This window comes from Protopterus annectens, chromosome 4.part0 (genome assembly GCF_019279795.1).
Source record: "Protopterus annectens isolate FY-2018-M chromosome 4.part0, PAN1.0, whole genome shotgun sequence".
NCBI lineage: Eukaryota > Metazoa > Chordata > Ceratodontiformes > Protopteridae > Protopterus > Protopterus annectens.
This window is the reverse complement of record NC_056733.1, coordinates 1,118,923,270-1,118,948,406: the sequence shown is the minus strand read 5'-3', so window position 1 is coordinate 1,118,948,406 and position 25,137 is coordinate 1,118,923,270. Positions and strand designations below refer to the sequence as shown.

The 25,137-nt window shown below is 42.8% G+C and overlaps 1 protein-coding gene across 1 annotated transcript in view; it reads right to left on the bottom strand.

The window, feature by feature from the left end:
* Positions 1-25,137, bottom strand: part of RANBP17 (RAN binding protein 17) — a 4,607,784-nt gene that overhangs the window by 359,770 nt on the left and 4,222,877 nt on the right. The window contains exon 25 of the mRNA XM_044069092.1: positions 22,382-22,548. Within this exon, the coding sequence (XP_043925027.1) occupies positions 22,382-22,548 (167 nt within the window). The remainder of the gene's footprint in view (positions 1-22,381; positions 22,549-25,137) is intronic.

Genomic DNA, 25,137 nt, shown 5'->3' with positions numbered 1-25,137 from the left:
AACAGAAAGCAATGCAAAATTCAATCCACTTAGAAATAGTTTGTTTTGACACGGCTTGCCCTGAGAGCACAAAGCAAAAGAAACTAATAACTGCTGAGATTGTCTGAACCCTTTAGTTCTGTCCAAATAATATCTCAACTGCCTGTGTACATCTAAAGTGTGCAAAATCTTTTCCCTTTATTTTGGGATTTGCACAGAAAGTAGGCAAATGAATAGTTTGGTTTAAAGCCACACTAGAAACCACTTTAGGCATAAAGGAAGGATTAGTACGTAAAGATACCCTATCCTTATGGAAAATTAAGAAAGGCTCAACTGTCATAAGGGCCTGCAATTCAGAAACCCTTCTTGCAGAGGTAATGGCCAACAAAAAGCAGTCTTCCATGACAAATATTTCAACTCAGCAGTAGCTGCAGGCTCAAAAGGTTGTAGAGTGAGTTTCTCCAACACAAAATTGAGATCCCAAGCAGGAGTAGGAGCCCTTCGTGGGGGTCTTATATTCTTTGCCCCTCTAAGAAATTGCTTGAACAAAGGATGAGAAAACAATGGTGGGTCACAGTCGTAGTGAGCTGAAATTGCTGCAGCATGAATCTTAATAGAAGAGAAGGACAAACCTTTGTCTAACAATTCAGTAAGATATTGAAGAGCCACACTTAAATCAGGCTCAGAAACATCCAAATCCTTAGCTGCACTCCAAAACAAAAAATCTCTTCCATTTATCTGCATTACACTTTCCTTGTACTAGGCCTTCTAGCTTCCAAAATCACATTCAACACTTGTTGTGGAAGTTGAGACCCTATGGTTCAAAACAGAATATGCCAGGCTGTTAGGTGAAGAGAGTGAAGTTTGACATTGAGCAAATGACTGTCCTCCTGGGACAACAGATGTGGAATCAAAGGCAAAGGCCATGGAGGCTTCCACTAGACTTCTCAGTAATGGGTACCAGTGCTGTCGAGGCCAATCTGGAGCTATCAAAATCATCCTTGGCTTGTCCTGTCTGACCTTCAGAAGTACCTTTGGGAGGAGAGGCAGAGGTGGAAAGGCATACACATGAAGATTTTTCCAACTGAAAGAAAGAGCATCCACTTTCCAAGCTGTGGGATGAAACCTCTTTGTGCAAAACTTTGGCAGCTGGTGGTTTAGTGGAGAAGTTTAACAGATCTATGTCTGGAGTTCCCCAGGACACTGTCAATTTTGAAATACATGAAGATCCAGTTTCCACTCGTGGGGATCCATGATTTGTCTGCTTAACACATCTGCTAAGGAGTTCTGTGCTCCCGGCAGAAACCTTGCCTGAAGACTTAGTTGTAAACTGAGAGCAGTCTCCCACAAAATCATTGCTTGCCTGCATAGAGGATAAGAATGTGTTCCCCCTTGCTTGTTGATGTACCACATGACAGTTGTGTTGTCTGTTAGAATCAACACCTGCCCTGGAAGAAGTAAATCCTTGAAAGCTATTAATGCAAACTGGACTGCTAACATCTCCTTCAAATTGATATGTAGATGCTGTAGTCTGACAGGCCACTTGTCTTGTATCCACTTTCCGTTTAGATGAGCTCCCCAAGCTTTGTCCGAGGCATCTGTCGTTAAAATTTGACTCGCCTCTGGCCGGATCAGAGAGAGTCCCTTGTTTAGGTGACATTCCTGAGCCCACCACAAAAATTCCTTTTGAATGCAAGGTATTATTTGAATGACATTGTCCAGATCCTGGCAGTGCTGTGTCCATACATTTTTGAGATACCATTGCAACTTCCTCATATGCAGTTTGGCATTGGGAAGCACCAGAATACAAGATGCCATGAACCCTAAGGCTTGAAGGACTGTCCTTGCAGTCAGCCCGGACTGAAGAGATAGATGATGGAAGTAAAGGGAAAGATTCTTTTGTTTGTCCGGGGTTAGAAAGGCCATCTGGGATGCTGTATTCAGTCTTACACCCAGAAAGCACATGTCTTGAGAGGGTACTAGACTGGACTTTATTTCGCTCACAGAATACCCCAGGCATCTTAGCACTGCTATCACATATTCCAAATGATTAAGAAACTCTTCCCTGCCTTGAGCCAGAATCAGGCAATCGTCCAAATAAGGATAGATTTGTATTCCTTTCAGTCTGAAGAAAGCTATCACTGGAGCCAGAACTTTCGTGAATACTCTGGGCGCAGTAGATAAGCCAAAGGGCAATGCAGAGAACTGATAGTGAGAAGTCCCAGTCAAAACGCAGATACTTCCTGCAACTTAGCCTGATAGGCACATGAAGGTAAGCCTCCTTGAGATCCAATGTTACCATCCAGTGATCCTTGCCCAGCAGAGGTAAAAGCTGTTGTAACGTCAACATTTTGAACTTGGGAATGTCCAGATAAGTGTTGAGGATAGATAAGTCCAAAATTGGTCTCCACGTGTTCCCTTTTTTGGTACAAGGAACAGGCGAGAATAAAATCCTAGGCCCCTTTCTGGTATAGGAACCGCTGTATGGCCCCTATTTGGAGTAACAGAGAAATTTGCTTATGAGCCTCTATTCTTTGTTGTGGAGGAATGTCTGGCATGCCTTTGAAAGGAGGCAAGGTATGGAAATAAAACCTGTAACCGTGATGTATGATATCCAATACCCATCTGTCTTGGGTAATCAAACTCCAATTTTCTTTGAAAAGTGCCAACCTTCCTCCCAAAGGTGCTGCCAGCCGAGAAGGTTCTGGCAGCGGAAAAGGTAGGTCATTGGGTCTGTTTACGAAAGGACTGACCCTGCCCTCACCAAGACTGTGCAGGAGAACTCCTGTTCTAGGCCTGAAAGAGCCCTGACCTCTGCCCCTGCCACGCCTAGATCTACCCCTAGACTGGGAATCAAAAGAAGGATACGCCCACCCCTTAGTACGCCAATTTCTACTAAACTTTGGAGGCTGAACCTGCAAAAAATCTTTAACAGTCTGCATAGACTTAGCCTTGTCTTCCATTTTCTTTAAAACTGCCTCAACAGGAGAACCAAACAAGACATCAGATTGCAAAGGGGCATCCAAAATCCTAGTTTTAACATGGTCAGATAAATTTTGATCCCTCAGCCAGGCATGCCTGCGAAGAACTGACCCAGTGGCAGCCACCCTAGACGAGGCTTGTACAGCATCAAAACCACATTGCAAAGAATGCTAACCCACCTGTTCAGAAACATGCACTAAATCTTGTAACTCTTTACAATCAATACCTTCCGCCAGAGCATCAACCTTAGATTTCAATTGTGAAAGGAGATAATTTTGATATTTCAACATGTGAAACTGGCAATTCAAAGCTCTCATGGCTAGAGTGGAAGAAGTATAAACTTTCTTTCCCCATCTATCCAAGGCCCTGGCCTCTTTATCTGAGGAACTGGATTCTTGACAACAGAAGCCTTAACACCCTTAGGCCCCTGGCTAACAGTTTCTGGGTCTGCCCTAGGACCTTAAAAGATACTTATGAGCTTCAGGCACCGCAATACCTATCAGGTTTAACAGGAGCAGGAGGCAAAGAATCAGGATTAAGAGAAGCCTCTGCAAACACATCTTCCACCACATTCAGAACAGGAGGTATAGCCAAAGGCCTATGCTGGGGTAAAACAAAAATTCCCTAAGCCTTTTCCTGGAATCAGAGAAGTCCTGACCTTCCCATTTAAAATGCTCTCTCATGGAGTGAAGGGTCTCTGAAAAGAAAAATCCTCAGGAGGAGAAGCAGAAGGAGTAGAATCATCCACATCAGAATCAGAATAATGAGAATACTCCTGCAAGTCTTCAGTCAAGACTCAGACACATCCGAAACCTGCTCATAATCCCCAACACTGGTTCCATCCTAGGCCTCTTATCAGGAGGGGGCATAGAGCCTCTAATTAAAGTAATTAAATCTTCTGCCATTTTAAGCATGTGCTTCTTGGGCACAGAACCTGAAGAACTAGGAGTGACACCCACAGAAGCTAAACTAGACCTGCCTCTAGGAGAAGCCTTGGAAGCAGAAAGAGAGGGCCTAGACACCTTAGGAAGGGAGGGGAGTACAGATATCTGAGAAGCCCCTACAGCCTGACCTACCTCCTGGGAGGCCACATCCTGTAAAATCAAAGCCTCCCTGTGACTCCAGAGGCCTCCGTCGAACCACCGGTTCCACTGACGCTTAAAGAACCGGCGTCCGGTTCGGACGACTCTCTAACCTAGGTTTAACTGCCTTGTCCTTGCGCTTCTTGAGGAAGCCGGCGTCGGAGCATCCGACGGCATATTGTAATTGCACCGCTTCCCAAAGACCAACCTGGCACAATCCAACCTACGCTTTATAGTGCGTTTATTGAACCTAGCACAAAAGCGACACCCAACAACATCATGCTCAGGTCCCAAACAAGGTATACACAAATTATGGTAATCCCTATGCGGTATCTGTTTCTCACAAGAAATACAGTTATTCACTTTTTCTGACATCCGCAAACCACTGAGGCAAGAAAAAAACAAAATATTCCCCAACGGGGTACTTAACCAACTCTGACTTCGGTCTGAAACTCCGAATTCGAAAAATTTCAGAACTCCGAATGGCACTTGCAACACTGCTTCTGCATCGGACCATGCGGCAAAAAAGACTGAGGATATGGCGTCGGTCATGCGCATTTGTACCCTGACGTTCTGATGTCAGTCAAATGCGCCTTGACCGACGTCAGCCTTATACTCTGATATTCGGGCCGACCGAGGGACAGCGGACTACCCCAAGTGTTAGGACTGCAGCAATGTGAGATGAAGAACATCCTGTTTGTATCAGTTTGGAAAGGGGAAAGAGGGAGATAGGTTGAACTGGATGAAAATCAGATAACATGGATCTATCGTCATGGTAAGTACATAACTTTCATATCCAATGGTTGTTTTCTTCAATTCAACCATGGGGCAGATTCCAAAGCTGTTATACCTGGGTGGTATCAAGGAAGGATATTCCTGAGAATGGTAGAACCAAAGGAAGAGTGTGATCTGGGCTAGACATCTAGTTTGTAGCGAGACACAAAAATGTGAACTGTTAACCAAGTTGCTGCAGCACAAATATCATCACTAGGCAGTCTACTAGGAAAAGCTGTTGATGTGGTGATTGCCTTTGAGGAATGAGTCTTAGGTGTGCATTGTAGAGACAAACCCTTTTTACTGTATTCAAAAGAAATGGAGTCTGATAACCATCTTGAAAGAGCAACCTTAGCAACTGCTTTGCCTACTTTAGGCTTTGAGAAAGCAACAGACAATTGATCGGATTTTCTGAATTGTTTGGTTCTATAAAGGTGGAACCTACACTGATGATGAACTCTCAGCATACGTAAAATGTATTCACCTTTGAGAATGTGGGGAAAAAGACTGGAAGATTTATTTACTGATTTAGACTGGTCTCCGATGCTACCTTAGAAAGGAGGGAAGTGTTTGTTATCAAAGAAATTCTGTCTTTATGGAATACCTGATAGAAAGACTTGCAGGAAAGTCCTTGCAACTCTGAAATCCATCTGGCTGACAAAACAGCAACCAGAAAAATTGTCGAGAAACTGCAAATCACCTGATCATGCTGGTTCAAAGGGTGGTTGAGTTAATGCCTGCACGATAGTAATATCCAAGGGAGTACTGGATCTCTGACAGGTGGTCGTAGGAGAAAAGTGACTTTCAAAAAGACTTTAGAGACTCTTAAGGAACCTAAAGAATTTTCATTCTGTTCTATATGGAAACTTGAGATAGCTGCCATTTGCACTTAGATAGTGGAACAGATAGAGTCGCTGTGAAAAATTCAGACAAGAATTCTGATACAGAAGGCATGGGAGCAGAGAAGGGTCCTAAACCTTTTGACATAGCACAAATTGAAAATCTCTTTCATTTGTTATGGTAGATCTGCTTTTGAGAAGCTGATATAATCTGAACAACCGAAGCTGAGAGCCTGGTATCTCTGGCTAACGTTAGAACTGGAGGAATAATTTCATGGATCTCTGGCCTGGAGGCGGCACTCTGGACAGGTGTGTTAAATGGTCTAGATACTGATCCAACATGTTAGATGCACTAGTAGAGGTCAAAGGAACGGAAAACATGTCTTTTGGGGCCAGAAGGGAGCAATGAAGATCACTCTGTTCTTGAACATTCATGCCTTCTGAATGAATTTGTTCATTAAAGGCAATGGGAAAAGGCACAGAGGAGACTTGGGGCTCACTGCAGAGTACAGCATTCCTCTGTGACTGTCCCTGTGGAGAGATCAGGGCAAAGTAACTGTTGCATTTGTTGTTTAGGTAGGATGCAAAGAGATCACAGCAAAGTTGGCCCCAGCAATGAAAAATCAAGGTTGTCACCGATGGATTGAGGGACCGGTCATGAGGCATTAAGATAGCTGTGCTCAATTTGTCCACTAGTACACTGGATGTTCCTTGCATATGCATTGTTATCTGACAGCAATGAGAAGACATTGTTAATTGCCAAACTCTCATGGCCTCTCAACACTGGGGATAGGAGCAAGTTCCTCTGTGCTTGCTGATGTGCAAGATTACTGACATGCTGTCTGACTGTATGAAAATCCATCCTGGAATGCCTGCAGCTACAGGAGGACTGGTCTCTTCTCCAAGATAATGACGTGAACATTGACGTGTGTGTGTGTGTGTGTGTGGCCAAGTACCTTAAACCATTCCCCCTTTAAAATCTCCGCCCCTCCCCCCCCAAATGGAGACATCCATGGTTACAGTGTGGATCCATTTGGAATGGATGTCATTGTGTCACTGAAGGAGATTTTATCCACCAGGAGATGTGTTGTGATTGAAGTGATGGGAATTTTCACACATAGCGGATTCATGTTTTGAGACCACTGCACAGTTAGAGTCCACTAAAGTACTTTCATTCAAAACCTGGCTAGTGGAACCATTAAGACTGTAGAGGCCATTACACCTAATAGATGAAGAAACAGTCTTGATGGAGGGGAAGGGTGATGGAGCACTTGTTAAGCTGTGAGGTGCAGGGAGAACATTCTGGAGTGGAGTAGCTTGGTGATCTGTAGATTTGAATCCAAGTGACATCTGATAAATTCAATTTGTTTAGTCAGGGTAAGGTGACTTTTGGGTAGGCTGATTGTAATTCCTACATCTTGCATTAGGCAGAACAGAAGGTCCAGATGATTCAATAGTAGATGTAGACGTTAGGAGCCACATATGGGAAAACTTGGATCCCTAGCACATGAAGTTGCACTGTCACTACTGCCATTGTCTTGGTAAACACCCTGGGTGCTGTGGTGAGATCAAAAGACAGGACTTGAATTGGTAATGATTGGGCATCATCTGGAAATGGAGGAATCTCCTTGAATGCTTCTCTACCTTTACTTGATAGTATGCATCCTGGAAATCTATGCAGCACATCCAATCATCCTTCCTGAGTAGAGATAAAATGGATTGAATTGTGACCATCTGAAATTCTGTCTGTTTCACAAATTGGTTTAAATGACTCAAGTCCAAAATGGGTCTGAGGTCTCCTGTTTTCTTGGGTAATAAAAAGAACCTTGAGTAGACTCTGTACTCTACTTGGTCTTTGGGGACTGGTTGAATTCTGTTTTTCTTAGCAGCTTGAAAAGTTTTGCTGTGAGTTCTCACTGACTAGCTGGAACATTGGAACTATTCTCTTTTTTACTGGAAGAAGGAAAAAGGGAATTGAATCGCCTCTGGAAATTACATTTAGCAAACAAGAATCTGTTATCTTTTGCATGGCTTGTGGGACATAGATAAGCAGCTCCAAGAGTACAGCAGTCAGGCAACTTTTCAGGGGCATAGATAGGACTTCCCAATGAACGGATCATGAAAGCCCCGATTGTGCAGTCCACCTCTGCTTCTAGGATGATATCCATTGTAGTTGCCTTGTCCTCTACCACAAGAAGATCTAACCCCAGGGCTATCATAATAAGAATTCTGTGACTTAGAGAACCCCATTTTCTTTACAGATCTTTGATTTCTAGAAAAGGTTCTCTGAGGTGTGGAGAAATGGATTCCCACTGCAGAGAGAGAGTCTTACCATCATGTTGGCTCCTGGTTTGTGTGTATTTTGCCTTTGGTCCAAATACAGTGCAGACTTCAAAGGGAGCATTGATGAAGGACGCCTTAAAGCTTTCCATAAAATCACAAAGGTGCATCCAGGCATGCTGGTGTATGGTGATGTTGGTGCCTGCTGCTCTGGCCGTGCCATCAGCAACATTAGAAAGCTGTCACATGGCTACGCTGGATGTGGACTGAAGGGTAGAAAGTTAGGAGTCCACAGTCTTTTGAACATCTGAAGACAGGTTACTCGAGAGAAACTTGGGGATATCTTCGGTTAGATTTCTCTGGAATCTAGAAAATGGGCCAAATAATTCAATGCTCTAAGTGCAAAAGTCAGTGAAGAGTACATCCATTTCCCAAAGTGGTCCACAGCCCTAGACTCCTGTTAGGGGGATGGACTGAAGAACTTTCCTCCGACAGTTCCTTTTTAGTTGCTGCTAACTACCAACATTGTATTCACAAGTGGACCTTTGTTAAAATGTTTCTTTTCCTTTGGTGCTGCCAATACTCTGTCAGGTTTTTTGAGGACAGGTTCTACCATGTCAGGATCATTTCATGCCTGTTGGGCCATGGGGTCAATGAGGGAGTCAAAAGGTGGTACCACTCAGGACGATGCTGAGCTGGAGCGAATGGCTTCTAAGAACACAGACTCATCAGGTGAAGGACTGTCAGTGGACCACCCTCTTCTCTGCTTCATCAATTCAAGGGTCTCACCGAAGATGACGTCTTCTGAAGGGTATATGGGAAGCCTTCATCTTCATCCAAGGCCATGTCTTTAGTGACCGCTTGCACATCTGTTTCTTGTGAACTGATTCTGGTGGGAGATTTGAAGGCTCTAAATCAGATTTGGAGACAATGTAGCATGCAACCTGAGAAGGCTGTGGTACCAACCGTCCCTGTCTGATACAGTGATGGGAAGTAGAAGCAGAGTCCTGTTGGAGTTCAGGAGGAACCAAGCTGGATGGAAGTGGCTTTTCTCTTGGCATCAATAAGACACTTTCAAAAAGTTCAAAGTCACTATCAGTTCCGTAGGCTTTCTACCATCCTCAGGCAGAAAAGATACCTTGAAACAGATGGGTCTTGACCCTGATGCTGATTTCAGAGCTGAGCTATCAAGTGCCAAGGCCCAGAGAGGAAGGGACGGTTCTGACAACTTCATTGTTAACCCATTCCTTTGAATCCTGACACCAAGGCTTTGGTTCTGAGTATCTTCTGGATACAATCACATCAGAGTCGAAAGAGGAAGGGATGCTGTCAGAGTCAAAGAAACTCAGAATGTCAGCTATGAAAAAGGCACAGGTTGGATCCAAGATACTCAAGTCCAAAGGGCAGAACAGGCTCGGCAAAAGAAGAGGAGGGTTAGCTGGACCAAGACTCTGTACATTCTCTGGGGACAGCACCAAGAGAACCCCAGTCTTGATTTGCTTTCTAAGGAACTTCCTCATCCCCTTGTCAATGTCTTGTTCAAGTTAGGCTTCTGGATGACTGAGAAGAAGAAGCCACCAAAGGTAGTCTCAATTACCTCCCTCCTGGAGTATGGGAGTGTAATCTTGGATTCACTGGGTCTGGCGAGCAACAGGACCGAGATGGCAAGGGACAGACACAAGAAACTGTCAGCTCTGACCACTGAGGATTTTTTGGATCCAGCCTGGACATCAACTTTGGATCTGCGGAACATTTCCTCGACTTTTCAGGATCTGTTTTTTTTTTCCTTTTCATTTGTCTTCTCCTTCTCTTTTTCTTTTCCTTTCTCTTTTGGCAAGTCTTTGGATCCGTTTGGTAGTTAGAGAAGAAACAGTTGAGGAAGTAGAAGCTGTAGGAATTGCAGACCCTGTCAATGGAGGTAGAAGGTCCTTGATTATGAGCTTCTCCGCCCTAGTCTGGAGAGCCCTAGAACTGAAGGAAGCACAAGCTTGACACTGCATATTGAGGTGGGCAGTGCCCAAACAATACTTATGTATTTATTTATTTATTTTTATTTAACATCTGTTTATACTGCTCAATTTCTGAGTTGTTTGGTGTCTGCTACATACCTACAATCAACTGAATTACTACCTAAGTACAAACCTGCAGTGTTAAAGACTGTACTCCATTTTATTTTATCTTTATGTGTATTTGTTTCATTGGTCTGTGTCTCTCTGTAGTTATTTTTTTTATTATTTAATTGTTTCATAGAATACTGTGGTCTTTCTCTGTCTCTGCAGTTAGTTTCCTGCCCGCCATCCCTGTTCTTGTTCTGGTATTAATCTTGGTGGCTTTGGAATTGCCCACCCCTCCTGTAAATTTGTGTTTGTACACTCCTCCTAGGTCTATCTCATTTCCTCACTCAACCGAGTACAGTGAGATCATATTTTGACTTCAGACACTCCTACCAGTCCCATCTGTTCAGCTCTATTGCAGTCTAGTGTCACTAGCTCATTCTACCTAATACAGAGAGAACATTTGTGAAGAGCAAGCCACTTAGGTCCTTAATTTTGAATCATCTTCTGTTTCTCCTTTCTCCCTTTCCACTTTCCAAAAAAAAAAAAAATTCTAAGCTTGTTTCCTGCCTTTCCTGTAACTAGTTTAGTCCAGATACAGGTCTGCTGTAACCAGGACCGTCTGTAAGCTTCTAAGCCCCCAAAGCCCTTATGTGTTGGTCGGAAGCCTTCTAGCTTATCAGTGGGAGTGGTAAGCACTAGGTAGCCTATCTACCACAAGAGTGGTTACTGGCCCAGAAATTGTAGTTTATTGCCCGTTTGGGCAGTTTTTCCATCTCTTTCAACTTTCTGGTTTAAAAGCCTGAGTTTGCGCTTGTTTCCCACCTTTCCTGTAACTAGTCTAGTACAGATACAGATTTGCTGTATCCAGGACTGTTTGTAAGCTTCTGAGGCCCCCAAGCCTTTCTGTGTTGGAGGGAAGCCTTCTAGATTATCAGTGGGAGTGGTAAGCACTAGGTAGCCCATCTACCACAAGAGTGGTTTCTGGCCCAGAAATTGTAGTTTATTAGCCGTTTGGGCAGTTTTTCCAACTCTTTCAACTTTCTGGTTTAAAAGCCCGTGCTTGCACTTGTTTACCACCTTTCCTGTAACTAGTCTAGCCCAGATACAGATTTGCTGTATCCAGGACTGTTTGTAAGCTTCTGAGCCCCCAAGCCTTTCTATGTTGGTGGGAAGCATTCTATCTTATTAGTGGGAGTGGTAAGTACTAGGTAGCCTATCTAACACAAGATCCAGGTATAGAGTCTTAGTTTTAGCACTTGAATTTGCTTATTCGTGCTCAGCACTTGTTCAGAACTTGTTGTTAGCACTAAATAAGCTACAAATTACTACAGCACATAACCTTCCTCTTTACCTACAGGAAAACAGTTTTTGTATTTACTTTCCTCACTTGCTTAGAGAAAAACAGCTCTTATACTCACTTTACTTACTTGTCTAGAGGAAAGCAGCTTTTTATTCAGGCATGTCCAAGGGTCAGCTCCCAGTGTTCTCTCCTGTCTATTTGATGAATCTGGGCATCTTGAGACAATGTAGCAATTGCCTCCTGTACACAGACAACTCTCTCGTCGTACCACCCAATACCACAACCTGTGAGAGATGCACTTATCTAGCCAAATTGGAGGTAAGCTCTCTCCAACCAAGACTGCACTTGACAGTTAAGAAGAGAAGGTAAACACTTGCACCACATCAAATTCATCACATAGTCCCACTAAACCTACACCACCAAAATCCACACATAGAAACACAAAAACATCCGCAGAGGCTCTCAATAATAATCTGCTCAAGCAACAGAGACCTTCAAAGCAGAAACGCAAGCAACCTCCATCCCCCCAACACAAACCAAATGACACATAGCCCACAGACTCAATGTGCCAATAAACCACAGCCCATAAGACAAATCAACTTACCCAACACACTAGTCATAGGTGACTCTATAGTCAGGCACACTGATGTCTCACTTACCAGGCTAAACAAGGAGAAGGTTACTGTTAGCTGCTTGAAGGGTGACAGGCTCCACCACATAACCCACGCACTCAGGTCACTCCATAACAAGTACAAATATGACTCTGTCATTGTCCATGTTGGTGTGAACAGCCTGAGACGTACCTCCCTGGACTACATGAAAAGAGACATGGAAGAGTTCTCCAATCTTGTAGCCCAGGCAGGTACGACTCTAGCCCTGAGTAGCATTCTGCCATCACCCAGAATGATACTGCAGTACAAGGACAAAATGATTGACTTCAACAATTGGCTAAGCTTCTGGTGTCATTCTAAGGGGATCCAGTATCTCTCTGCCTGGGATGACATGGTCGACAGACCACGATGCTTTGCCAGAGATGGCCTGCACCTGTTGTCCTGGGATTCCGGATACTAGCTAAGCCTCTTGCCGCCCCTATAGTGCCTTTTTTAGCCAAGGTTTCAATGACAAATTCACCACCATAACAGGAACAGGCAAGCAAAAACTGAGGGTAATGCTACTCAATGCTAGAAGTCTAAATCTCAAAATACACTTACTCGAGGCACTCCTTAAAATGGAGAACATCGATATCTATGCAGTGACTGAGACCTGGTTCAAGGCTCTAGAGAGCACCCCTGCATTACCAGGCTATAACTCATACCATACTATTCAGCCATCTAACCTGGACCAGAACACCAAAGGTGGAGGTGTGTCCATATTCATTAAGGATATCCACACCTCCAGGCTAGTTGCGCAGCATAATGCAGCCAAGGTTATCCAAGTGCAACTAACTCTGGGCAAAACTGCAATCCAAATTGTAGCTTGCTACAGATCCCCCACTATGCCCCAGGATTCCCACTCTTCTTTTCTTGATATACCAGAAAATATTAGGGTTCAACCAAACACCCTAATAATGGGCGATTTCAACTACCCCACCATTAAATGGGAAAACTACTCATGTACCAACTCCTTTGCTCAACGCTTTCCGGAATTCATAAATTCCAATGCCCTGGATCAACTTATCCACACCCCCACCAGGGGCAACAATATCCTAGATCTAGTCATTATCAACATGAGTGACCGTTGTTCTACAACTGACATCAACTCCTCGTTGGTCAGATACCACCATAAGCTAATCACCCTAGATATCCAAATCCCGCCCCCACCCACCATTAAGGAAACCACAGTAAAAGATTTCTCCAAAGCCAACTTCATGCTTCTTAAGACAGAAGCGGCAAACTTCATGACACCCTTGCAGATGGACTATACAGTTATGACTGCTGAATCCTACACAAATGCACTCTATAAGCACTTACATGAGTGCATGGATCGTGCTATCCCAAACAGAACCAAAACGCTATCCTCTAAAAAAAGGAAGCCAATCTGGTGGTCCCCTACCATAAACAAACTCTACAACAGAAGGAAGAAACTATTGCAAAAGAGAGTAAAATTCCATGAGTGGAGGAGCTGCCTGGTCAGCCTCAGTAAGAAGCTGAGATCCCTTATAAGATTCTCCAAATCTAGCTACGAAAACAAACTCGCCACTAATTCTAAGGGCAACTACAAGGCATTCTATAGGTATGTCAAGAATCAAAATGGCAACACCCAGATCTCCTCTGAGTTACAGCACAACGGCATGAAAATTACAGAACCAACTGATATTGCCAACATCCTGGCAAATAGGTTTAGTGCTAACTTTACCCCCCTCTCACCCCCTAAAGGGCCCATATCTATACAAGAAGAATGCAGAGTCCCTGTAATCAGATCTATGCAGGTAAAAGCTGCACTCTCTAAAACCAAAAACACAGCATTCAAGGGACTGGACAACATCCCAGGCTGTATTTTACACGAACGTCAGAACGAACTGGCTCCCCACCTAAGCACCATGTTCAGTCATAGTCTCACGTCAGGCAATGTGCCCACTGAATGTCGCACAGCAACAGTTATCCCACTTCTCAAAGGGGGAACCACCACTGATCCCGGGAACTATCACCCTATTAGCATGACGAGCCTGGTCTTCAAGGCCATGGAACGTATCATCATGGAACTCATAAGCAAAGACATTGGTAACCTCCAAACTCTGGACTCCACCCAGTTAGGGTTTGTGAAAGGCAGCTCATGCCTTCTGAACCTGATCGACTTCTTTGAGGCAGTCACCAAAGCTGTAGACGAGGGTAAGGTGGTTCACACAGCCTATCTTGACCTCCCCAAGGCTTTCGACACCATCCCCCATTCTGGAATTATAGCTAAACTCACTAAACTAGGTATAAATCCTGATGTCACAAGATGGGTTGCCAACTAGCTCACTGACAGAACCCACACTGTAAAAGTTGCAGACTCCAAATCTGACTTCAAACCAGTGACAAGTGGAGTACCACAGGGTTCAGTCCTGGGACCTCTCCTGTTTGGTATCTACTTCTCTGAAGTACAGGCTAACACAGAAGGCCTCTGGCTAACTAAGTTTGCAGATGACTGCAAACTAGGAGCCATAGTCGAGTCCCCAAATGATGTGGACATCCTACAGAAGGGCCTCACTGAGACAGATGCCTGGTGTCAGAGGCATGGCCTCAAGCTCAATGCCAAAAGTGCATTGTCATCCCCTTTGGTAAAAACTCTGTACCCATGAACTACCACATAAACGGCAGTCTACTTAATGCCGAATGTGTGATAAGAGACCATGGGACCCAGGTGGACAGTAGTCTCTCCTTTGATAATCACATCACCACAGTAGTCAAGAAATCCTTCTATGTGGCACACCTCATCACAAAAGGGTTCTCATCCAGGAAAAAAGAGGTCATTGTTCCCCTCTACTCGGCACTCATTAGACCCATTATAGAGTACAATGCCCCTTTTGGAATGTATCTCACAAGACATCTGCAGCACCTGGAAAGGCCACAGAAGTACCTCACAAAGAGGATTATTGGCCTCAAACAGATGCCCTACACTGACTGTCTCAAAAAACTCCAGGTTTACTCTGTAGCATATCGCCTACTCCGAGGAGATCTCTGCCTAACATATAAAGCTATGTCAAACCCAGAGCTGTTGGACATGCAACACCTTAAGAAATCCCAATCCCTCTGAGCTACACGCTCTAGGGACCTAAACCTTTTCACCACAATAAAAGTACAGTTTTGTACCTACCATAAATGTAGATGTTCGAGGATCCACATTGCTGCAGTCCTAACTATAGGGTAGTCCGCTGTCCAGTCGGCCCGAATACCAAAGTATATGGCTGACGGCGGTCAGGGCGCATTAGACTGACGTCAGTACGTCAGGGTACTAATGCGCATGACCGACGTCATATCCTCAGTCTTTTCTTGCCCCAGATGTCAGAAGACCCTGAAAAGATAAGGCCAAAAACAAAAACTCCCAAAATACCTGCACCAAAAATATATATACAATATATACACAATTAGCAGAACATAACCTCACCTACACAACCACCTCTAAACACAGAGGGGGAAGGCGGGAGGGTTGGATTGCAGCAATGTGGATCCTCGAACATCTACATTTATGGTAGGTACAAAACTGTACTATGTTCTTCATTCCACATTGCTGCAGTCCTAACTATTGGGTAGAATCCCAAAGCAGAGGTAAGGGAGGCTGGCAAATTATAAGGAAGCAGGAACTGACAACATGCCTTGCAAAATAGCTGTGGCAAAACCAGCCCTAGACTTAGAGTAGAGAGGAAGGTGATAATGCTTAGAGAAAGTATGCACTGAATTCCAAGTAGCTGCCTCCAAAATATCCTTAGTTGCCACCCCTTAGAAATGCTGTGGAAGTGGCAGTAGCCCTAGTGGAATGAGGCCTAATCCCAGCTGGAATCTCCTTGCCATGATGGGAATAACAAAATGTAATGCAACACCCAATCCACCTAGAAATAGTTTGTTTTGACACAGGCTTGCCCTTTGAAGTCAAAGCAAAAGAAACAAACAACTGCTGAGACTGCCTAAAATCCTTAGTCCTGCTCAAATAATAACGAATAGCCTGTGTACATCTAAAGTGTGCAAAATCTTTTCCCTTTATTTTGGGGATCTGCATAAAAGTAGGCAAATGAATAGTTTGGTTTAAAGCTACACTAGAAACCACCTTAGGCATAAAGGAAGGATTAGTACGTAAAGATACCCTATCCTTATGAAAAATCAAAAAAGGCTCCACTGCCATAAGGGCCTGCAACTCAGAAACCCTTCTTGCAGAAGTAATGGCCAACAAAAGCAGTCTTCCATGACAAGTATTTCAAATCAGCAGTAGCCGAGGCTCAAAAGGTTGTAGAGTAAGTTTCTCCAACACAAAATTGAGATCCCAAGCAGGAGTAGGAGCTCTGGGGGTCTTATATTCTTTGCCCCTCTAAGAAATTGCTTGAACAAAGGATGCGAAAACAATGGTGGGTCACAATCATAGTGAGCTGAAATTGCTGCAGCATGAATCTTAATGGAAGAGAAAGACAAACCTTTGTCCAGTAACTCAGTAAGATATTGAAGAGCCACACTCAAATTTGGCTCAGTAATCTCCAAATTGTTTGCTGCACTCCAAAACAAAAATCTCTTCCATTTTTTCTGTACACTTTCCTTGTACTAGGTCTTCTGGCTTCCATAATCACATTTAAAACTTGTTGAGGAAGCTGAGACCTGCTGTCTTTCAAAACAGAATATGCCAGGCGGTTAGATGTAGAGAGTGAAGCTTGACATTGAGCAGATGACCGTCCTTCTGAGACAACAGGTGTGGAATCAAGGGTAAAGGCCATGGAGGCTTCCTTACCAGACTCCTCAGTAATGGGTACCAGTGCTGCCGAGGCCAATCTGGAGCTATTAAAATCATCCTTGGCTTGTCTTGTCTGACCTTTAGAAGCACCTTTGGAAGAAGAGGCAGAGGTGGAAAGGCATACACATGAAGATTTTTCCAACTGAAAGAAAGAGCATCCACTTTCCAAGCTGTGTGATGAAATCCTTTTCGTGCAAAACTTTGGCAGCTGGTGGTTTAGTGGAGAAGCGAACAGATCTATGTCTGGAGTTCCCCATGACACTGTCAATTTTTGAAATACATGAAGATCCAGTTTCCACCCGTGGGGATCCATGATTTGTCTGCTTAATACATCTGCTAAGGAGTTCTGTGCTCCCGGCAGAAACCTTGCCTGAAGAGTTAGTTGCAGACTGAGCGCAGTCTCCCATAAAATCATTGCTTGTCTGCACAATGGGTAAGAATGTGTTCCCCCTTGTTTGTTGATGTACCACATGACAGTTGTGTTGTCTGTTAGAATCAACACCTGCCCTGGAAGAAGTAACTCCTTGAAGGCAATTAATGCAAACTGAACTGCTAACATCTCTTTCATGTTGATATGTAGATGCCGTAGTCTGGCAGGCCACTTGTCTTGTATCCACTTTCCATTTAGATGAGCTCCCCAAGCAACATCTGAGGCATCTGTCGTTAGAATCTGACTTGCCTCTGGCCGGGTCACAGAGAGTCCCTTGTTTAGGTGACATTCCTGAGCCCACCACAAAAATTCCTTTTGAATGCAAGGTATTATTTGAATGACAGTGTCCAAATCCTGGCAGTGCTGTGTCCACAGATTTGTGATACCATTGTAGCTTCCTCATATGCAGTTTGGCATTGGGAAGCACCAGAATACAAGATGCCATGAACCCTAAGGCTTGAAGGACTGTCCTTGCAGTCAGCCCGGACTGAAGAGATAGATGATGGAAGTAACTGGAGAGATTCTTTTGTTTGTCCGGGGTTAAAAAGGCCATCTGGGCTGCTGTATTCAGTCTCACACCCAGAAAGCACATGTCTTGAGAGGGTACTAGACTGGACTTTATTTCGTTCACAGAATACCCTAGGCATCTTAGCACTGCTATGACATATTCCAGATGCTGTAGGAGATCTTCTTTTTCTTGAGCCAGAATCAGGCAGTCGTCCAAGTAAGGATAGATTTGGATGCCTTTTAGCCTGAAGTAAGCTATCACTGGAGCCAGAACCTTTGTGAATACTCTGGGCGCAGTAGATAAGCCAAAGGGCAATGCAGAGAACTGATAATGAGAATTTCCAGCTCGAAAACGCAGATACTTCCTGCAACTTAGTCTGATTGGCACATGAAGGTAAGCTTCCTTGAGATCTAAAGTTACCATCCAGTGATCTTTGCCCAGCAGAGGTAAAAGCTGTTGTAACGTCAACATTTTGAACTTGGGAATGTCCAGATAAGTGTTGAGGATAGATAAATCCAGAATTGGTCTCCACGTGTTCCCCTTCTTTGGTACTAGGAACAGGCGAGAATAAAATCCTAGGCCCCTTTCCGCACAGGAACTGACTGAATGGCCCTATTTGGAGCAACAAAGAAATTTGCTTGTGAGCCTCTGTCCTTTGAAGAGGAGGAATGTCTGGCATGCCTTTGAAAGGGGGCAAGGTATGGAAATAAAACCTGTAACCGTGGTGAATAATATCCAGAACCCATCTGTCTTGGGTAATTAAATCCCAATTTTCTTTGAAAAGAGACAGCCTTCCTCCCAAAGGTGCTGCCAGGCAGAATGTACTGGCAGCTGAAAAGGCAGGTCATTGGGTCTGCTTACGAAGGACTGACCCCTGCCCTCACCAGAAGTCTGAGCAGGGGAACTCCCTGTCCTAGGCCTAAAGAACCCTGAGCTCTGCCCCTACCACGTCCTAGACCTACCCCTAGACTGGCAATCATAAGCAGGATAAGTCCATCCCTTAGTAGGCCAATTTCTACTAAACTTCGAGGCTGCACCTGCAAAAATCTTTAACAGTTTGCATAGACTTAGCCTTGTCCTCCATTTTCTTCAAAACTGCTTCCACAGGCTAACCAAACAACACATCAGACTGTAAAGGAGCATCCAAAATCCTTGTCTTAACATGCTCAGCTAAATTCTGATCTCTCAGCCAGGCGTGCTGCCTCACGAAGAACAGAACCAGTGGCAGCCACCCTGGAGGAGGCTTGCACAGCATCAAAACCACACTGCAAGGAATGTTTACCTACCTGTTCAGACACATGAACTAAATCCTGCAACTCTTTACACTCAATACCTTCAGCCAGAGCATCCACCTTAGATTTCAACTGTGAAAGAAGATAATTCTGATATTTTAACATGTGAAACTGACAATTCAACGCCTCATGGCTAAAGTGGAAGAAGTATACACTTTCTTTCCCCATCTATCCAAAGCCCTTGCCTCTTTATCAGGAGGGACAGGATTTTTAACAACTGAGGCCTTCACACCTTTAGGCCCCTGAGAGACAGTTTCTGGGTCTGCCCTAGGACTCTTAAAAAGATACTTATGAACTTCAGGCACCCTATAATACCTATCCGGTTTAACTGTTTTAACTGTTTAACTGGGGCAGAGGCAGAGAATCAGGATTCAGGGAAGCCTCTGCAAAGACATCTTCCACCACATTCAAAACAGGAGGTATAGCTAAAGGCCTATGCTGGGGTAAAACAAGAATTCCCTAAGCCTTTTCCTGGAATCAGAGAAATCTTGACCTTCCCATTTAAAATGTTCCCTCATGGAATGCAGAGTCTCTGAAAATGAAAAATCCTCAGGAGGAGAAGCAGAAGGAGTAGAATCATCCACATCAGAATCAGAATAAGGAGGGTACTCCTGCAAGTCTTCAGTCGAAGACTCCGAAGCCTCCGAGCATTGCTCAAAACTCTCAAACTCAGGTTCCACCCTAGGCCTCTTATCAGGAGGGCATAGAACCCTAATCATAGTAATCAAATCCTCTGCCATTTTAAGCATATGTTTCTTAGGCAAAGATCCTGAAGTACTAGGAGAAACTCCCACAGAAGATAAACTTGGCCTGCCCCTCAAAGAAGCCTTGGAAACTGAAGGAGAGGCTCTAACCACCTTAGGAAGAGAGGGAAGAACAGCCACCTGAGAAGCCCCTCAGCCTGGCCTACTTCCTGAGAGGATACATCCTGTAACAGTAAAGTCTCTTCCTGAGACTCCAAAGAGACACCTGGCAAAACCTCTGGCTCCACTGAGCCTTCCAAAGAACCGACGTCTGGGACTGTCGGGTCCTCCACCGTAGGCTTTGCTGCTTTATCTTTGCGCTTTTAGCGAAGCCGGCCGGAGCATCCGGCGGCATTTTATAATTACAACGCTTCCAAACACTAACCTGGCACAGTCTAACCTTCTCTTAATAGTGCGTTTGTTAAATCTAGCACAAGAGCGCATCCAACAACGCCGTGCTCAGGCCCTAAACAAGGTATACACAAAGTATGGTAATCCCTATGAGGTATCTGTTTCCCACAAGAAATACAGTTATTCACTTTTTCTGACATCCGGTTAAATACTGAGGCAAGAAAAACCAAAATATTCCCAACGGGTACTTAGCCAACTTTGATTCGGTCTGAAACTCTGACTTCAGAAACTTTCAGAACGCCAACCTGCACTCGCAAAATTGCTTCTGCATCGGACCATGCGGCAAAAAAGACTGAGGATATGACGTCGGTCATGCGCATTAGTACCCTGACGTACTGACGTCAGTCTAATGCGCCCTGACCGACGTCAGCCATATACTTTGGTATTCGGGCCGACTGGACAGCGGACTACCCTATAGTTAGGACTGCAGCAATGTGGAATGAAGAACATCAGGACATGCTGGAGGGATAGATTCCTGTCCCAGAGACTCCCTATACTCTGGAACAAGGTACCCATCTATGTCAAGCAAAGTTCCTCATTAGCACTCTTCAAGAAGAATATTGCTGAGTGGATGGGAAATAGGAAATACACCCCGGGGATCACTTCTGTGGCTCTGCTCAACAGGGGCACAGGAAATTAACTTTCTTGGGTGTCGTAAGCCAGGGAACCTTGTTGGCTAGGCTTACTTAGGCCCTTGGGCCGATACACACACACACACACACATATATATATATATATATTTATACACACACGCACACACACACACACACACACACACACACACAGTATGTGGATCTGGGGGGGGGGGTGTTGCCCACAGTCAGAACACTTTTTAAACCCCTGACGGTCTGGCAATCTCTCCTCAGACTCCGAGGCTACAACTACTATCCAAAATTTTGTTAACAATAAGAATACTGTACTCACTAAAATATTAAATAGAAAATACACTATACTAATATGTATAATAGGGAAAAACACACACTAAAATAATAAACTGTATAATGACTACTGCCTAGAAATCTAACAAGCCTAACTGCCAACACTAATGCTATCAGAAAATACCAGTAAAACACCCTAAGCCTAGGAAACTGGACAGATAAAGCTCTCTGTATTGGGAGGAGTACAAAAAAGTGAATATCACAAAAAAGATACTACTGACTGAAGAGCCATCATAAGACCTGACAAAAGTGTTCAAGTGGCAAATGAGATCTGAGGTACTAAGGAGAAGCAGAGTGAATTAAGGGTAGGAGAGGAGTCAGAGTCCTGGAACTGAGACGCTTCACAGTCAATGCTGAGGTCAGATCTGATTGGATCTGATAACCCATAGTCCCATGGTTGAATCAGATAAAAAAGACAACAGTGGATCTTAAGACTAAACTAATGACCCAAAGTTTCTGAAATCTAATGTGACTCAGTAACCACACACTTAATAAATATATCTCAATCATGTGTACACGATTCAGTAATACAATGAACAGAAATATATGACCGAGTAACCACAAACTTATTAAATATAACTCAGCCATGTGTTCACAATTTAGTAAATGCACATCCTAATGAGCACATTTAAGAATATCTGTATGGAAGTACTTATATGCACAATTCAGTAACAGCAGACAGAACACAAATAACATATTTGAGAATGTGTATTTGGCAGTAATCCTACCTGCTGATGACACTTGAAACATGTCTATACTTACTTAGTAATGTAGTGCTTTACTGAATATACCTTACAAATGCACTTAAAACTTACTGGTAGCACAGACTGAATGTACCATACAAATGCACTTAAAACTTACTGGTAGCACAGATTGAATATACCATACAAATGCACTTAAAACTTACTGGTAGCACAGACTGAATATACCATACAAATGCACTTAAAACTTACTGGTAGCACAGACTGAATATACCATACAAATGCACTTAAAACTTACTGGTAGCACACTTTAATAAAACCTGAATTTAAATATCCTGCAGCATGCCTCATGCAACATTAATACCATAATTAAGAAAGGTAATGACTGTTTATGTTTCATCTGTACTTTTCAATAGCAGTCTCAAAAAAGGAGACACAACATACTCACACAATATAAAGAAAACAATGTATATAAAATACTTAGCGCAGCTGTAAACAAGGCACTGGTGGTACACAATTCTGAAGACAAGTGAGTTAAGTTACCACACACTTTTCTGAATGAGACAGGATGTAATGACAGTGTGCCATTTACTTCTATTGCAATACACTGCTAATAATCAAGGCATATGACATTCTGCTTGTCAGCATACCTCCTGCAGTACAGTGGGATTCTGTTGCATGATGTGTAGTAACCTCTGTGCCTCCTGTCCCCTCTCCTTGTGCCTCAGAGGTTTCTTGTTGTCTCTGGATATGTGCTTAAAGAGGTAACTGACAAAACTGTCCAAACTGGAACAGCAGCTAGATGAGACAATAGTATCTGCATCAAAACAAACAAACAAAAAAAAAGAAGCCAAACATGAGAGATCACAAAAAACATGCACAAGTGAGTTAACGAAGCAACACTTTATTACGGCTTAATGTATTACTGGTCCAAGAGTAAATACACAAGATAAAGTCAGTCTTTGGGTGGTGCTGTTGCAAACGCACACGGCTCTACGTCTGCTGCGTTTCTTCTTTCACTGTCTGTTATGCAAAACTTGGCTCTAAGCATGCCACTCATCAGTACCCTTCTCCAGTTTCACTTAAATTAAGAAAGCATTTCTCTTTAACTTTTTATCTTTTTCTCTAAATCTGCAGGATGCCTCAGCTGCATTTTACAAGATAAAACTTTATCATTCCAAAACTACACCAACTTGATAATGATAGTTTTAAACCATCTCAATTCAATGTAGCATATAAAATACCACATCTGATAACTCAAGCACATAGTGCAACTGTTATCAATGTGCTCATACCTAGACTGGAATATGCCCTGCCTTTAACTGTTCTTGTTATTAGTATAGAAAAATAAAAACACTTTATGTATCGTTTACAAATAACATTTGCTTATACTTTTTAAAGATAAGCAAGCACTACTAGCATTATTCAAACACATGTATCTTCAACTTTGTCTATACTAAGTGAAACAGATTATTAGACATGTTTTTCACGTTACTTTAAATTTACCTGCAGCCTACACAGGTCTCCTCCCATCCCTTAATTAAGTGGTCTTTATAAGCTAGCACAAATGCAAGCATGTATCCCACATCACCAGGACTTGTTTCAATCTAGATGTAAAAATGTCTCATTATTTTCCACGACATTCTACCTATTCGTGGGTAATACCATAATACATATAAAAAAACAATTATAGTTTGGCCACTCAGTTTCATGTTTAGCAAACATCTATACCTGGTATCGTTATTATTAATATTATTATTATTATAAGGCATTTAACATAAATTATCAGATATACTTGTCATGATATTTAAAACTTGTATGTAACCTATAGGGCCCTCTCCTCTTCCAATTGCTCATTTAGGGTCTCTGCATACTGTAATACAATTGCAAATATCTGTCTCCTACCAACGGGACTTAATCTATCAAAATTATTCCATTACTTTCAATTCCATTTTACTAACTCATACTGCTGAAACTCATCAAACACTGTATTTAGAAAAAAAACAAATATTACTATATTGTGGCCCCTTGATTTTATGTTTATTTTGTTTATTTATTGTTATTTAACGTTTCTTAACTAGGAGAGTGAGCTGGTACAAAAACCCTTTTCAGTCAACTCGGGCCCAAGGTAATAGTACAAAACAGTACATGACAGTTACACAGATAAACACTTGTTTGTACAATTTTGAATGTGTACAGTTGGATATGCACAAAAATCACCTCGATAGTTGGAAAAGTTAAGCATAATTGCCAATGACAAGATTAAACAGGGATTGCACTAACATAAATCTCACTGCTGAATATGCCCAATTTAGACATGCTAAGACAGAGGCTGAAATCACATTTCCACCAATTTACATGAATGAAAAGCAAATTAAGCACAAACTAAATAAAACAAATTAAAAATTAAATCAAATTAAGTAGAAGCAAGCAAAAGTAGATAACTCCACCTGATTTACTGTCACAAGACTGAGCGATTTCATCCAAATAGAAGGGACTTCAAAAAGAATACCATGTCTTAAGTAGAACACATTTATATACTACCCCACAACCACCTGATTCAGTAAATCGAATCAATTTCAATAAAGTAATCAAGCGTTAAAAGAACACACCACAATACGAATGTCCAACTGTCAACAATGCATTTGTATAAAAACATTACAGGAAATATAAAAAAGCGTAGTTTAAAATTCAAATACACTCATAACACAAATGCAGCTTTTAATTTTAAAATGCTGCTGATCAGACCATCTCATATAGCCCCGGATAGGTAGTGGCATTGGTTCTAAGTTTCCACTTCAACTCTTTTAATTCAAGAAAGGCATTTGGGGGCCCTCCCCTTTGCCCTAAATCAACAATGTCTATAACCACAAGTTTAAATGAATGGGTACAATGCTCACCAATGTGTTTATACAAGGCATTCCTTTGATCTTTCTTGCGAATGTCATAATAGTGCTGGTAAAGTCTCATCTATAATGTATGCTTGGTTTTGCCTACATAGAAACATGCACATGTTTGACACTTGGCTACGTAAATGACCCCTTTACTGCCACAATAGTATTAAGTTTAATTACACTGCATTACAATACTGGTTACACTTCATTCAGTACATCTGCTAACGGCATGAGCTGCATTTTAAATGAGTTTAGATGAGTCTGTGCAACATGATGCTACTAACCATTATCCCTGTAGCACTTCAAAGGTTTGTAAATAAGTACTATGCTAGCTGCCCTTGTAGGTCATTTTAAGCCTACCCTTTCAGAGGTGAGAATCAAACCATGCACACTGTGCCTGTGCGGTAAACAACTTAACCATTATACCAACCCTCTAAACCTGCCTCGTGTTAAAAGCTTCCTCTCCTTTGCATAGCAGAGAGTGTTATTGATCTACTTTACCACTCTGCTAT